At 50.4% G+C, this 13,780-nt stretch overlaps 1 protein-coding gene across 5 annotated transcripts in view; it reads left to right on the top strand.

Moving 5' to 3' along the window:
* zfyve9a (zinc finger, FYVE domain containing 9a) overlaps window positions 1–13,780 on the top strand; it is a 31,101-nt gene that overhangs the window by 2,743 nt on the left and 14,578 nt on the right. For 4 of the 5 annotated variants that reach the window (XM_064338114.1, XM_064338111.1, XM_064338113.1 and 1 more), the window contains exons 2-4: window positions 4,942–5,038; window positions 7,633–7,741; window positions 9,257–10,698. In XM_064338114.1, coding sequence (XP_064194184.1) covers window positions 7,672–7,741; window positions 9,257–10,698 — 1,512 coding nt within the window. In that variant the 5' untranslated portion in view covers window positions 4,942–5,038; window positions 7,633–7,671. Of the gene's footprint in view, window positions 1–4,941; window positions 5,039–7,632; window positions 7,742–8,873; window positions 9,137–9,256; window positions 10,699–13,780 lie in introns of those variants that run through there. The other variant, XM_064338115.1, reaches the window with a different exon arrangement.

Here is a 13,780-nt window from a genome sequence, read left to right as displayed (position 1 = left end):
ATTTGCATATGCTTGGTGGAAATGCTGAGTCCTTGCAAAGGTATTTTTTGCATTAACATCAACTGAAGCCAGCCAGAACCATGTACAGTTCTCCCAACCTATGAAGTCATGTGAGCTCTGTGACCCAGTTATGTTACCCCCCTCCACATACATTCTTCCCCCACAGTGCAATTCTTTAATATTGGTGTGAAACGACAAGGACAGCCTACAGAATCGTTCCCGATCTGCAGATTGAAGGGTCCCATAGAGACAGATTGCTTGAACGTGAGCCGTATTTCAGCATTCCCATTGCTTGCTACCCGAGCAGAAGGCTGCTCTGAACCTCAGTGACTGCCAAAATCAAGTCTACTTCTGAGGTGGAGGTGGAGTTGGAGCTGTGGAGGGCGGCATCATGCCCCGAGCCAGAGGAACCGAACCTTGCGGTAGCACGTCCTGTTGCTTTACCCAGTAATTGTCTCCCAAGATGCGAGGTCGTTTTATTCTGTCAGTACTCATAAGATCACTTGTGGAGAGTGTTTGCTCGCGCTCGGTGAATCATCCCGCCTCCCTTCCCTTTTTGTCGTTTCATGTTAAATTCAGATCAAAGCTCTGAAAATAATCTTATAATGGCTGTGGACGTCTGTGGTGGAGTGTCCCTGCAGACTTCCTTCTCTGTGACAGAAAGTCTGCAGCATTCCCCTGCTCTCTTCAGCTATGCATCAAAGCAGAGATTACGTTCTGTTGCTTTCAAACTTCTCCTTTTTGTATCAGCGCAGTGCTGGCATGTTGAAGGTGCCATCACTGCCAGCAGCTGCGTTGCTCATCTGGTATACCTGGTTGAGGTGCAGTGTGTCACATTGGCTTGGAACTCCAGGAGATTATTGCCAAGCAGCATGCTGGTCATGGTGTTGCCTTTTAAAAGGAACATTTCATGGCATGTAATGCAAGCATCCCATTAGTAATACGTTCTCATTGAGGGAGTCATGGGAGAGAGTCGCGGGTGGGTCGAAGCTGAGAGTTTGTCCGACTGTGGTTCCAGGAGCGAGAGAGGAATTGTGCGCTGCTCATAAACGACGGAAATAATCAAACAGCATTTCCCGTCACCTCCCCTCGTCAGTGTTGCCCGGGCAGATAGGGAAGGGGAGAGGGAACAATAACAGGAACCATCGCCTGAAACTGCTGAAATTGCCATCGCATTCCAGCATTGTCAGGCTGGAGCGAGACGCAGTGCCCCTGAGATACAGCGTCCTACCTCAGGCGGTAAGCCGTGAAGCCTGTTGGCTTCGAAAGCAAACAAACAGTATAGCCGGCCTCTTCCAGCGGGGATAAGGATGCTGGTAGTCTGGGTCGCAACTTTTAGGCCTGTTTCCTTTTTCTTTTTTGTTTGTGATGTGGAATCTGTCTCCGCTGCCTGTTCATGTAAAGCGGAAACGAGACAGTAGTCCACAGTCGTCCAAGCTGTGAGAGGATTCACTTGTTTACACGTGGGAAGTCGCTTAAAAAAACACTGCTAGGAATTTCCATGTGAAAGTTCCGCGGTTCCGCAATGGACTTGGACTCGTTTTTTTGCCGTGCTGTCTGATGTAGTGTACTTGACTTAACACGTGGGTAAAATTAACTTAGTGGATTCAGGTTAATTAACACATCATTATGATTTTTGTGGTCAGTGCAATGAAAGAAAAAGCATGAAAAAAAGGGGATCATTGCATAAATTCATTACTCAGTGAAGGAAAATGAACACTGCAGTTAGGTTTAATCTAGGAAGGAAGGAAAATTGTGCGTTGATTTCTTCTGTTGTTTGGTACAGTGCCACCTCTGAGTCCACTGTTGTTTTGCATATTTCTGTACAAAATTGATAGATGGCTTTTGCATGGACCACAAAGGTGAAGTGTTCTTAACTGTGGTAAGTGCAAATTTTTGTTACGTGTGTGATCATTTGGGTGCATAATTGAGGCTCATTACTTAATGACGGTAGATGTTATTCTGTTCAGCGAGGCTGGTCTCGCGTGCATTTCAAGAGTTTAGACCTTTGCCTCCTCCGTAAAGTGCACATAGAAGTAATTTCAAGTTAATCGCATCTTTGGTATACTTTGCATGCATGAATGACAGTAGTGCTGTGGATGCGTCAGGAGCTTTGACGTAGAAGGATTAAGCAGAGGCTGTGCTATCTGCCAGCGTTTGACTTGCACTTCTTGTTTGAAATTGAGTGAATCACTCGGTGTGCTCACATATTGACTTCAGGAAAATGGAACATGCTTTTGTTCCATTATACATTTTACCTATGAATATATGCTATTGTTATGCTAATTCACAAAAAAAAAAAGATATAGCACGTGCGTGGCCATCATAGACTTTAAGTGCCCTCCTTTGATATAAATGCTAATCTTTTGAGTAGGAAATGCAAATCATTGCGCATATAAAATCCTTTTAAGACCTTTGACGGGAAAGGGCACACGTGAAATTATTTTCTGTGAACGTACAAAATATGTACCATACAGTCAGATATCCAAAGCAGATCCTTACTTGACTCTTCTAAAAGAGGGAACATACAGTTCATGCCTGACTTTGGCCTGTCTGACTTGTCATATGGGCTATTACTTACTCCTCGGTACATTCATGTATTTTTATGGATGGATTTTTGAGGGAAAAATGCATCAGTTCAGGTCAGAGAGACATTTCCAGGTTGTGCGTGATAAAGTAAAATTTTAAACAAGACAGGACACAAGAAATGATTCCCCTGAGCTGGGATGAAACGTTAAAAATACAGTACCTTTAGTTATTTTGCACTCCGATGTATTTTTCAGGGGAATGGCGGGGTAATTAAATCTTAATAAAGCACAGGTGTGTAGATGGGTTGTGTTTCCCTGGTTACTGTCAGGGACTCTCTGGCCAGAAACATATGGCTAGACTTCTAGTGTGCATACTCTCAGAATTCCAAAGTCTGTAAATGTGTCTTGAGGCGTCAGCTGAGGTCAGAATTCTAACATTTAAGCCGCCCAGCAAGAACTTCTTTTATTTTGGTTGAAAAGGTTCGCAAAAATAAATCTGCAGCAAAAAACTGGAAGTCTTATTGTAGTGTGTTCTGGCTAGTTTAAAGAAGCTTTGCCACTGAACTGTTCCGTGGTCTTTACATAGCCTACCAGTGAGTTCGGTTTTTGGTCATCATCTGTGGTTTCAAGCTTCATTGTGTGCTTCACGCGCCACCGCAACACCGTGAAGGATGGATAAAATATTGCCTCCACTTAAGGTGCTACAGAAAACTGGAATTGAATTGTAAGAACCGAATTTGAAAGTGTATTGAACCTTATATATAACTTGGAGTTAAAAGTGAAAATTGAATGCCTTGAAGACCGGATTAAATTTCAAACCATTCAGTTTTAAATGTTGAAATACAAATTCTAGTCATGCAATTCATTTTCAGTTTCTAAATAGAATAATTCAGTTTAAACATTCCAAATTCAAAACACTGATACAAATCACTTCACATAGCTATAGGAATAAGACCTAAATTCTATCAGCCAGATAGTTTCAGATTTAAGCCTAGGAATGGCGGCAGGTCAGGCAGGTAGGCTATTCTCACTCAAAAATCCAGTCAAAAGATTTGACAGGAGTCATCTGCTCCAACAGACATGCTGCTGCTTTATTTTGACTCTGTTGCCATGGAGATCTCACACACGCTTTGGCTGAGGGAGATGGGGTGATGGGCGTGGTCAGCAGAGGCCCGGTGCAGTGATTTAGCCCTCTGATTCAGACCTGCATGAGCAAGCCATGAGGCAAGACGGTGATGGATTTGCTCTTGACTTCCCTGAAAGCAGTGATGCGCCATCAGAGCTCCAGGCCACGGTGGTACACAGCCCCTCATGACAGGCGACTGGGGCCGAGCGATTTGTTGCTAATTACTACAATGGCCGAGGCTGGCCTATAATTCTTTAAAGACTGGACAGACACGGTAACTGCTAACCTTCATCAGTGTCGATGGCCGTTTTCCTGGCTTGCTTTACATGGCCGCCAGTGTGTGCGATAGATCTCCTGGCAGCTGTGTAGCTAACCGATAAGTATGCATAGGCCGTAACTGCAGAGAGAATTACCTTCTGTGTGCTAATTAAGCAGGTGAATCGCCCCTTGTTGTTGATTGCTTGACCTTTGCGCATGCATTATTTCATTCTTGAGCACGGTTGTTACCAGGCGTGATGTAAGATCCGATACAAGCGGTACTTGTGTTATTAGGTGACTTATGGCCCTGTGGTGTAATTTAATTCATTAAGGCCACCGTGCAACCATGCTGGATAGATATTCCCTTATTCCCAGACATTCGGTGAAGCCACCTGTTCTCTACCCAGTTACAGCATGTGCCTAAAGTAGTCCACCAGGGCCTGTACTGCAGGGTTATTATGTAGGCTAATTAAATTGTTAGCGCTATGATGTGCTCAGTTTTAATGATTTAGGAACTGGTATTAGCGCACACATGACCTGGATCGATCCACTGTGGGTGCCTCCTCCCACCCCCCCCCCCCGCCACACTTCTCCCAGGGACTCGGAATGGAACAGATATCCCCAGTTTCCGCTATATAAGCTGCTTCTCTGCTCTCGCTCACCATATCTTCTTGGCTTTTGTTCAGTCAGTGCGGTTCTCAGATATAACTAAGCCAGAATTGTGTTGACTGCTGCATTCTGAGCCCTTAACTTCCCTGTATATCTGTGTGGGATCCTGTTCTGCGGCCGCTGTGTGGATGCCTGGAACTGTAAAATGAAACTCTGCACTTTTAAGCTCATCCCTTGACGTCCCCTCTGTTGGTGAAAGGACTCCAGCCCCACAGGGTCCTGCATTGCAGTCTCTTTTATTCGCATCTGCCATTTCTCTTTATTTTAATTTCCAAATGCCCTTGTTCTCCAGCAGATAGGAGTCCTCCTGGGCCGTGCCCTCACCACTTCCTGTTTTCCGTTTCCTGTTTCCTGCTGCAGGTGTGGTTGCTCTGTATGTCGGTGATCGGAAGGTGAGACAGCCCTGTGAGAAGCCCAGCTCGTTCCCCTGCGACTGCTGAACAGGACCTGTGAGCAGGTGAGAGAACCAATCGCAGGTCCTGACCTGTTAGCAAGTACCAATCATAGATAGGTATGCGATGGTGCTTCCAAATCACTAAACAACACCGATATGTACAACAAGTCTACGATACAATACAGACCTCCGTTCTGTGATCAAGCAGTAAACAGTTCTGTTCTGTGTTAAAATGAACTGATGATTTAATGGTATGCAAATATTAATGTTCAATTCACACTTTTTATTTTATTATTGTTTTCTTACAATTTGTGCTGTCACTTCACATATGTATTTTTGTTTATGAAATATGGCATGGCGCCATTTTCAGCTGCGACCGTGTCTGTAGCGTGTAGCTGCACATTTGCCGGTTTGTCGTCATGGCATTGGCCGTTACGGTGATGTAATGTTCTAGGTCTCTGTGAGTCCGTCTGTCTGCGTTTGGAGCAGTTGAGTCATCTTCCTGCAAACATTTCACTGTTTTCTGTGCTGCCTGTCACACAGAACCAAGACAGGAGTTATGCTCTATGTAACCATGGCACCTCCCCAAGCTTTCGAAATTTCTGCCTTTTAAAGTAATAAACTGAACAATGGAAAGCGGTCAGAAAAATCTTTATCCCTATACATGGTGATGCAGTCTGCCTGCCATTTTTTTCAGTCAGCTGACCTCGAAAAGATAATAAAAACCAATAATAAGTATGTCCAACCATCTGATTTAAAATGACACAGAGAAATTCCGATCTGTTCTATTTTTGCCATTGGGTCTGTAGATACTAACTATAGGTTGGTAAGTCCCCACAGTTCTACTAATACGAAAGGCGATTCCCCACAATTCTACTAAAACAAATGGACAGTAAAAACCCAGCTAACACAAAATGTTCACACAGCACGGCAGCAACGTTGTGAGAATGTTTTGTGTTCACTGGGAAGACAGCTCTAATTTCAGAATATCAAGTCAGCAATGTAGTGTAACAGTTAGGGAACTGGGCTTGAAATGCCTAGGTTCTGCATTTGGATTCTCATGCATGTTGGGTATTTCCGTTATAGTCTCCGGATACACTTAAGTGTACTGTGTGTCGTGATTCCCCTTCTAAACGCCTTGTGTTTTCTCAATCCAACACGTAACCCAGATCACACGAGAACGATGACCAGAACGTCAACTTCCTCTCTTTCCTCCCTTCCCCTCTGCTGTTGGGATTTCTGTCGTTCCCCAGCGTTGCTGTGAATGTCACACACGGCCCTTCAGCTCTCAGTTCAGCTTGACTCAATGAAAATAAGAACTTTCAGCCAGACTGCAGTGTTCCTGTTTCTGGATCGGCACATACGTTCACTCTGAATTTGTCTTATTAACACGGCAGTCATGCCATAGGCTTTTGAGCTTTTGTGACTGGTAAAGTGTGCAGCTGATTGGCCGTGTCATCTAAAAAAGAAGTCCTGTTATTTCCATGCCCTCTGCTGTTTCCCACGGTTTGAGAGCATAGTGGTGATGTCACAGGGGCCTGGTTGCCGGGCAGCGCTCGCGCGTCCGCGCGGGGTGACGCCTGCCATATGCGCTCTATTTCTCTCCCTCAGCATGGCGGTAATTACTGTCGCTTACCGCTCACTGTGGGTCCCTGGCCGAGCTTCAGAAGGCCTGGGAGCCTTGGCTTGGGCCGGCAGTGCGGTACTCTGACGCATTAAAGACCGAAATGCAATATCAGTCAAGCCTAGCTTTGATACAGAAACGTACATTTACGTACACAGGCCAGGGGCTTTCACACCTGACAGTCCACACAGTACTGCAGAAGAGAGGTAGCTCTTGATTGGAGGAAAGATGGATCTGTCACTGGGCATTTGTGGGTGTTGGGTAGAGTCAGTAAGGTAAGGGAGCGCTAAGGCAATGGAAACGCTGTGGAACCGCAGGAAGCCCAGGCTTACTTAAGACCACACTAACAGACATAGCTAAGGTTCAAACCTGCAGTGCTGTAGGCAGATGCTTTTGCCAAGTGAGCCGCATGGGTGCCACACAGGAGTTTTGCTAGTTAGTCTGCGCTCATTCACTTGGGGGGAAAGCCGCATGGACTAGAAAGCAGGAGCAAATACTGGCAATGAATACTGCGCATCGGTGAGTTCAGGATTCCTGTGGCACCATGTGTGGGACCTATGGGCGATGTAATGCGTGTGGGCACATCTTTCAGGAGGACTGCCTTTCCTCGTTGGCGAGTTTCTGAGCTTTCGCTGCTCTGTCTGTGATGTTGAACGTGCTGATACACGTGCGTTTGGCACTGAGGGATCCGCGTCCCTGAGCTTTCCGCTCGCAGCGCTGTATGACTACACCGTCTCCCTGGTGACACGCGCTTGCATCAGACGGCGGCTTTGGATTTGTGTTCGGCAGTGATGGGAAACTGAGTTGTGACTCTGCTGCACGTATTGAAGCGTAACGCTGGGCCCCTCCAGCAGCCAACGCAGCCCAGCCCTGGGTGCAGGGCTTGGCCTCCCTACAGTAGCTGCTAGGACTCACCCTGGGTTGATGAGTCACTAGCTCCGCCGTGGTCCACGGGAACAGGGCGTGGTCGCCGAAGCATCCAGCTGGATTCGGGCGTGGCCTCTGAACTTCGCTTCTCCCCCCCCCCACTCAGGTCCGGACAGCAGCTCGGCAGGGTGGAGCTTCCTGACCCATGGAGAATTACTTTCAGGCAGAAGCCTTCAACTTGGACAAGGTGCTGGACGAGTTTGAGCAGAACCAAGGTGAGCCGTCTCCAGGTCGAGCCGGGTGCCCGGGCCTCACGCCCAGAAAACAGAAGGAAGGGCCGCTTTATAAGAGAGCCTGCGCTTCCCTCGGCCGTCTCCTTATCCTTTTTTACAAATGTGTGTCAAACGCTCAAATCTGTGGAAAGTAAACTGCACGGGGTAGCGCGGGCTCGGGAGAGGAAGTGTTTGTTGACAGTTCATTAAGCTGGAGCGTAGCCCGCAGCGTTCAGAAGGACAGGGAGGGCGATATTTACAGCTGGAGTAGTTGCAGTATTTCTGACAGTCACAAGTCTGTAGGAAGGGTCAGCAGAAAAAGAGCCTTAATTTAGCACACAGGAAGAAAGCTATGTGTGTGACCCGTGACCAGGGGGTTCTGTGTGAGCAGAACTGAGAGAGGTCTCTGGTGCCGTGCTGAATATTTGAGCTTCGATCAGGTCCTCTATGCGTAATGGCAGCTGCCGTTAATCAGGGTTTGGCGAACACTTTAATTTTAGAAACTGTGTGAGCGCTCTGTGGGCAGGCCAGGTTGGCGCCGTGTTGGGTCTGCGCCATGCCAGGGCGCTGGGAGCGTGCGGCGGCGGCCGCGCCCGCTGTGACATCCATCTGCGTGGCGTGCGATGGCCTGGCACTGCGGGCGTGGCACAACTGCTGCGCTGTCGTTTTAATTCTGAGCTGCAAGAGCTGGGCTAGCTGATCCGTCCTGCTGGTCAGCGTGTGTGTGTGTGTGCGTGTGTGTGTGCGTGTGCGTGTGGACTCAGAGAGCCATTTATGGTCAGGCAGCGAAGTGTTGGATCCTTAGATGCCACTGAGGGAGTGCCGATGAGCTTTTACTGACCAGTGTGTGGGAGAGGAAGATGTGTGTGTGTATATGTGTGCGTGTGTGTGTGTGTGCATTTGCATTCCGCCGTGTGTGTTTCATAACATGCAGACTGGAATGTCCGCACCCGCTGTAAAGTATTCAGTTGTCATGGTGACGGATGGGTCTCGAGTTTGGGACAGGATGGGGGTGGGGAGGGGTCGGGGGGGTGGTGGCTTGGAGAAAGGGGTGGGGCTACAGCGGGGCGGCGACGAACGGGACAGAAGGGGGCCGGGCTGCAGTGACAGGGTGAGCCCAGGGCCAAGAGCGCAGTGCAGAACTAAGCTCGTTCCCAGAGGGAATCTGCTGAGCGCGCTCACTTACTTATCCGGCCCCATCACGCCTAGCACGCCAGTGCAGAAATAACTGCACAGGCAAGACTTCACAAGCCCTGGGATCAGGGAGCCTACAGTTAGCAGGACTTTCATTTCCGAACCGGTTTCTCCTCTGCCTGCTAATTCACAGGCCGGGAGTGAGCACTGTAAATAGATGTTAAGACTCTCATCAAGAGGGCGCTGCTTGTTTTTAATGCTAATGTGAGTTGGGTTGGGTTGTTGTGTAAATCTTGATGATCCTGTTTCACTCCTGTGTAAGGTCACGTGTTTGAGGACGTTTTAATGAGTTCTGTGCTCTCTGTGTTCTCGTTGCTTTCACAGATGAGACGGACACCCCGACGCTCTCGGACGCTAAGTGGACCCAGATCTTGGCGCCGCCGACCCACCTGCTGTCGCTCAACCCGGCCTTGATGCACCCGGACCTGAGCCCCCACGAGCCGCCGCTCAACTTCAAACCCTTCCCCGAGGGCCCTGGCGGGACGGGGAAGGAGCGCGACCCCGTGCCGGAGCAGCCGGCGGCGGGCCTCCGCAGCCCCCTGTCCCCCCAGCCCAACATCGGCAAGCTGGTGAGCGGCAGCGGGCGGAGCTCTCCCCCCTGCGCCGACGGGGCGCTCCTGAGGGGGGCCCCCGACAGCCCACCTCCTCCGGCCCTGGAGAACGGCGGCCCCCCCAGCCCGGACCTCAACGGCTGCACCGAGGAGCCCCCCAAACATGACGGGACCTCCCGGAACGCCCCTACCGCCAACCCAACTGGGATCCCCGACCGCTGCCCCAATGCCTCTCGGGAAAAGGCGGCTGGTTCTGCGGAAGGAGCAGAATCCCCTTCCGAAGGTCCCCGCTGTTCCCCCAAAGAGGAGGAAAGGGACGTTTCTGTGACGGAGTCGGACTCTGTGGAGCCCGCCGAGCCGCCAGAGGGACAGAACAGCCTGGAGGAGCCGGGCCTGGCCTGTGCTTCTGGGGCTGGAGAGAGAGACACTGTAGAGGCAGTGGTCTGTGGAGAACGCCCCGTTTCTGACACCAAAGCTAATTCAGAAAGCGTGTCGAACGGCGGGACTACGGGACGGGGCGAGGAGGACAGGCCGTCTGGGGACGATGGGTGGGAACGGGAGGAAGACGAGGGAGGGGCGGGGCACGAGGGAACTTTTTCGGTGGACTCTCCTCATGCGGGGGGCTCCCTCCCTAATGGCCTGGACGCGGAGGAGCGGTCGCCCCAGACCCCCTCGTCGAAGGAGGACTTTGTGACGGAGGAGAAGGAGGTGGAGGAGAGCAAGCAGGAGTGCATCGACCAGGCCCAGAGGCTGAACAACAGCAGCCTGCAGCCGGTGAGCGTGCCGTACGGCGGGGCCCGGCCCAAGCTGCCCGTGGGCCTGAAGCTCCAGATCCCCCGCCCGCTCTCGGGCCAGGTCCAGAACCAGCTGGGCGCCTCCGGCAAGAACAAGAACCTGCAGGCCCAGAACCGCGCCTGCGGCAACGGTTACCGGGACGACCCGGGCGCGACCGGGGCCGACGGGGAGAGCACGGGGGGGTTCGACCCGGGAGGAGGAGGGCCCCCCTCCCCCGCCGCCGGCCCGCACACGCCCCCGGAGAGCCCCGACAACGACCTGCAGGCGGGGCACACGGGGGCCACGTCCAAAAAGCCCGCGGGCTCCCTGGGGGAGGTGGCCCCCGTGTGGGTGCCGGACTCTCAGGCCCCCGTCTGCATGAAGTGCGAGGCGAAGTTCACCTTCACCAAGCGGAGACACCACTGCCGAGCCTGTGGCAAGGTGGGTAATGACCGCCGCCCACACGCCACCGCCGCAGCCGCCGCCTTTCCACGCCGTTTCCACCTCACTCACCTTCACCTGACCGCGAGCGCACAGTGAATACCTCACATTTGGGACCGACAGCAGTACAGCTTCCATTTCTTCGCTGTGTTTGCCTTGACTCTGTTTGTTTGCCTTGGATCTGTAATTATGCTGGATGAGCCTCCATCATTTTGAGCTCTAGGGAGGGTTCCTGTGCTTTGTCAGTTGGTGCACCATGGCATTATGCACCTCCGAAGTCATTTTCCTAAAATAAGTATTTTTTTCTTTGTAGTTTCGGTTCTATTTCAAAAGTTATAGTTTAGTCAGAGGTCACCTGGTTGTTTGTTGACGGGGGCAGTGTGTCTGTATGTTAGTGTCACACAGACGCAGACGGGTAAACAGACTCAGCCTTCTTGCCGGGGGGCTGGGCTGACCCGGGGTTAAGGGTGTCATGTTGCTGGCTCTTTGAGTAAACAGCGGGACAGGCGCTGTAAACAGTCCTAATTTTGGCGTGTGTCGGGCGGCAGGTTTGGGAGCGGGGTGACGCGCGGTCTGGCGGCCGCTGGAGCTCTCAGATAAGCCCTCATTAGGCTGCTCATATTGACTCAGTGCGCTTCATTACTGTCATCCCCAGCACGGGCTGATAAGGCTGGGATAAGCAGACGCTGGGATTATCTCTGGAGCACGGCGCTACCTCAGCACGCTCAGACTGCGCGCTGCGGCCAGGGTCTGTGCGTTAATATGCGCACGCTTTATTCTCACTGTGTGTGTGTGTGTGTGTGTGTGTGTGTGTGTGTGTGTGTGTGTGTGTGTGTGTAAGTGTGTGTGTGTGGTGTGTGTGGTTGTGTGTGTGTGTGTGTGTGTTGTGTGTTGTGTGTAGTGTGGCGTGTGTGTGTGTGTGACTGTGTGTGTGTGAGTGTGCGCGTGTGTGTGTGTGTGCATGTGTGTGCATGTGTGTGTATGTGTGTGTAAGTGTGTGTAGTGTGTGCGTATGTGTGTCTGTTTGTGTGTGTGTGCGTGCGTGCGCGTGTACCTGTATGTGGTTTAAGCTTCGATGTATTCTGTTCAAAAATCCATCACAGGACTCCACTTGCTTCTGTTGCCTCTTGTCATTGGCGGTAGCAGATTTTTTAGCGCACAGATGAGCCAGCTTCCCCATCCGTTAAATCCCTCGCACGTCATCATTGGGGCGCCCCGGGAGAAGCTGCGCGTGCACCTCCCCCCACTCCCTCCTCTTCCCAGCATCCTCTGCTCCTCCGCGGAGGCGACCCTCGTTATCTGGTCATCTCTCTGTGGTTCTCCTTGAGTGCGTCCTTCACAGGCCCAGAGCGGAGTGGAGCTCCCTGTCCTTTCTCCTCGAGCCCCCCTGGGTGCTCCGCCTCCACACAGGCAGCCAGCCAGCCAGGGCTCCCCACAGCCTGATTACATCACCGAACGAAACGCCAAGAACCGCCTCAGAGCACACCTGACCGCTCATCTGCCATCGCTGTCGGCCAATGATTGTGTAATGCCAGCGGACGTTGTGTAAACCAGCGGTCGTTGTGTAAACCAGCGGTCGTTGTGTAAAGCCAGCGATCAATGTATCTTGGGGTGCTGTAGTCACAGATTGCTCAGGTTTTATTGTTGAAGTTTGGTCCAAGGCTCCTGGATAAGAGCATGTGCTACATTTCTAAATGTGAATGTAAAAAAGAACACAAGTGGAGCAAAGCACTGTGGGATATCTGCCCATCTGGTTTAAAAGTCTCTTTTTCTGTTGATGTCCAACCAACAAAGACTGTTGATGTTATATGCGTCATGAATGCCTGAAATGTCTGAAATGACCGTGATGTGGTTTTTGGGCGCATCGCCCACCCATATGGAGACGATTCTGCTTCCTGCAGCCGGTGCTCCCTGACTGCCATTAAAGGCGATTCAGCGATCCAGTAGTCGTCAACCGGACTATAGGGGAAGGTTCCAGAAGGAGCTGGAGTTGGCTAAAAACAAAACTGATAAAGGACAAAACATTTCTCTGGCTTCTAAAGCACCATATTCATTATTTGCAATTTTCACACTGCTGTAAATATTAAGTAAACGAATTCTTCAGGAAATTCTGGTCTTAGAAAAAAGAGGGTGGCTTATACTTGGATGGATAACTTTGCAATTGGTACATTTTGAATTTTGCAAAAGGAACAAAATGAGCGTTTCTCAGTCCGTATTTAGGATAATGAGTGGTATCCATGTTGTTTTAGATAATAGACTGCAGGCGATTGCCTGTTAAATTGGGGAAAATCTCAGCCGTTGCTCGCCCTGGTGCTTAGCTACTCATGCAGTGATATTTTAAATGGCCGTTCCTAAGTGTCCCGCCAGCTGTTGAAATGATTGTTATTGCAGAACGTTTCGAAGGATTTATGAGATTTCCTGCTCCCTGTTTCTGTGTTGTTTGGGCGTTTGCCTGTAACAGGCTGTGCTCTGCGTTTCCAAAGTTAAACAGAAAACCGTTTTAATGCCTCCTTGTGGTGCCATGTGGTCTGAGCATTACTTTTTGAACAAACCCTAAACAAATGTAAGGCAGTTATGAGATCATTGTGATGAAATGAAGGGGGGGTAAAAAAACACCAAACAAAAAGCCAATTTTATCAGCTTCTGTCGCACTGCTAGTAGGATGCCTGGTTATTGCTGTCTGACAGCCCTTTATTTTTAATCAGCCTTATCCCATACTTCCTGGGATTCTGGAGAGCGTTAGTTCAGTTCCAGCACTCCAATCCGACAACAACTGTGAGCGTTTTTGAGGAGAAAAGGCAGCCGATATTTTTCGGAGGCACGGCAGCTAAATGGACTTGCGCTGAAGGAGGGGTCTTAAGGGACATCTCCCGCGCCACTTATTCGCTGTCCAGGAGCATTTCTCTCCACTTAAGATGTGTACGAGTGGTTTGTTTGCTTGTGGGAGAGCAGCCGGCCTTGCCACAGGCGGTCTGATGTAGCTATAGGTTTGTGTTAAATAATAGACCGAGCGATTCGCCTTGATCTGACCCTGGAGAGACGGGGCTGCCTGTGTACCAGACAGCGCGGTCGTGTGCTTTTA

Source organism: Anguilla rostrata, chromosome 6 (assembly GCF_018555375.3).
Source record: "Anguilla rostrata isolate EN2019 chromosome 6, ASM1855537v3, whole genome shotgun sequence".
In the NCBI taxonomy this organism is placed as follows: domain Eukaryota; kingdom Metazoa; phylum Chordata; class Actinopteri; order Anguilliformes; family Anguillidae; genus Anguilla; species Anguilla rostrata.
This window is presented reverse-complemented; position numbering and strand designations above follow the sequence as displayed.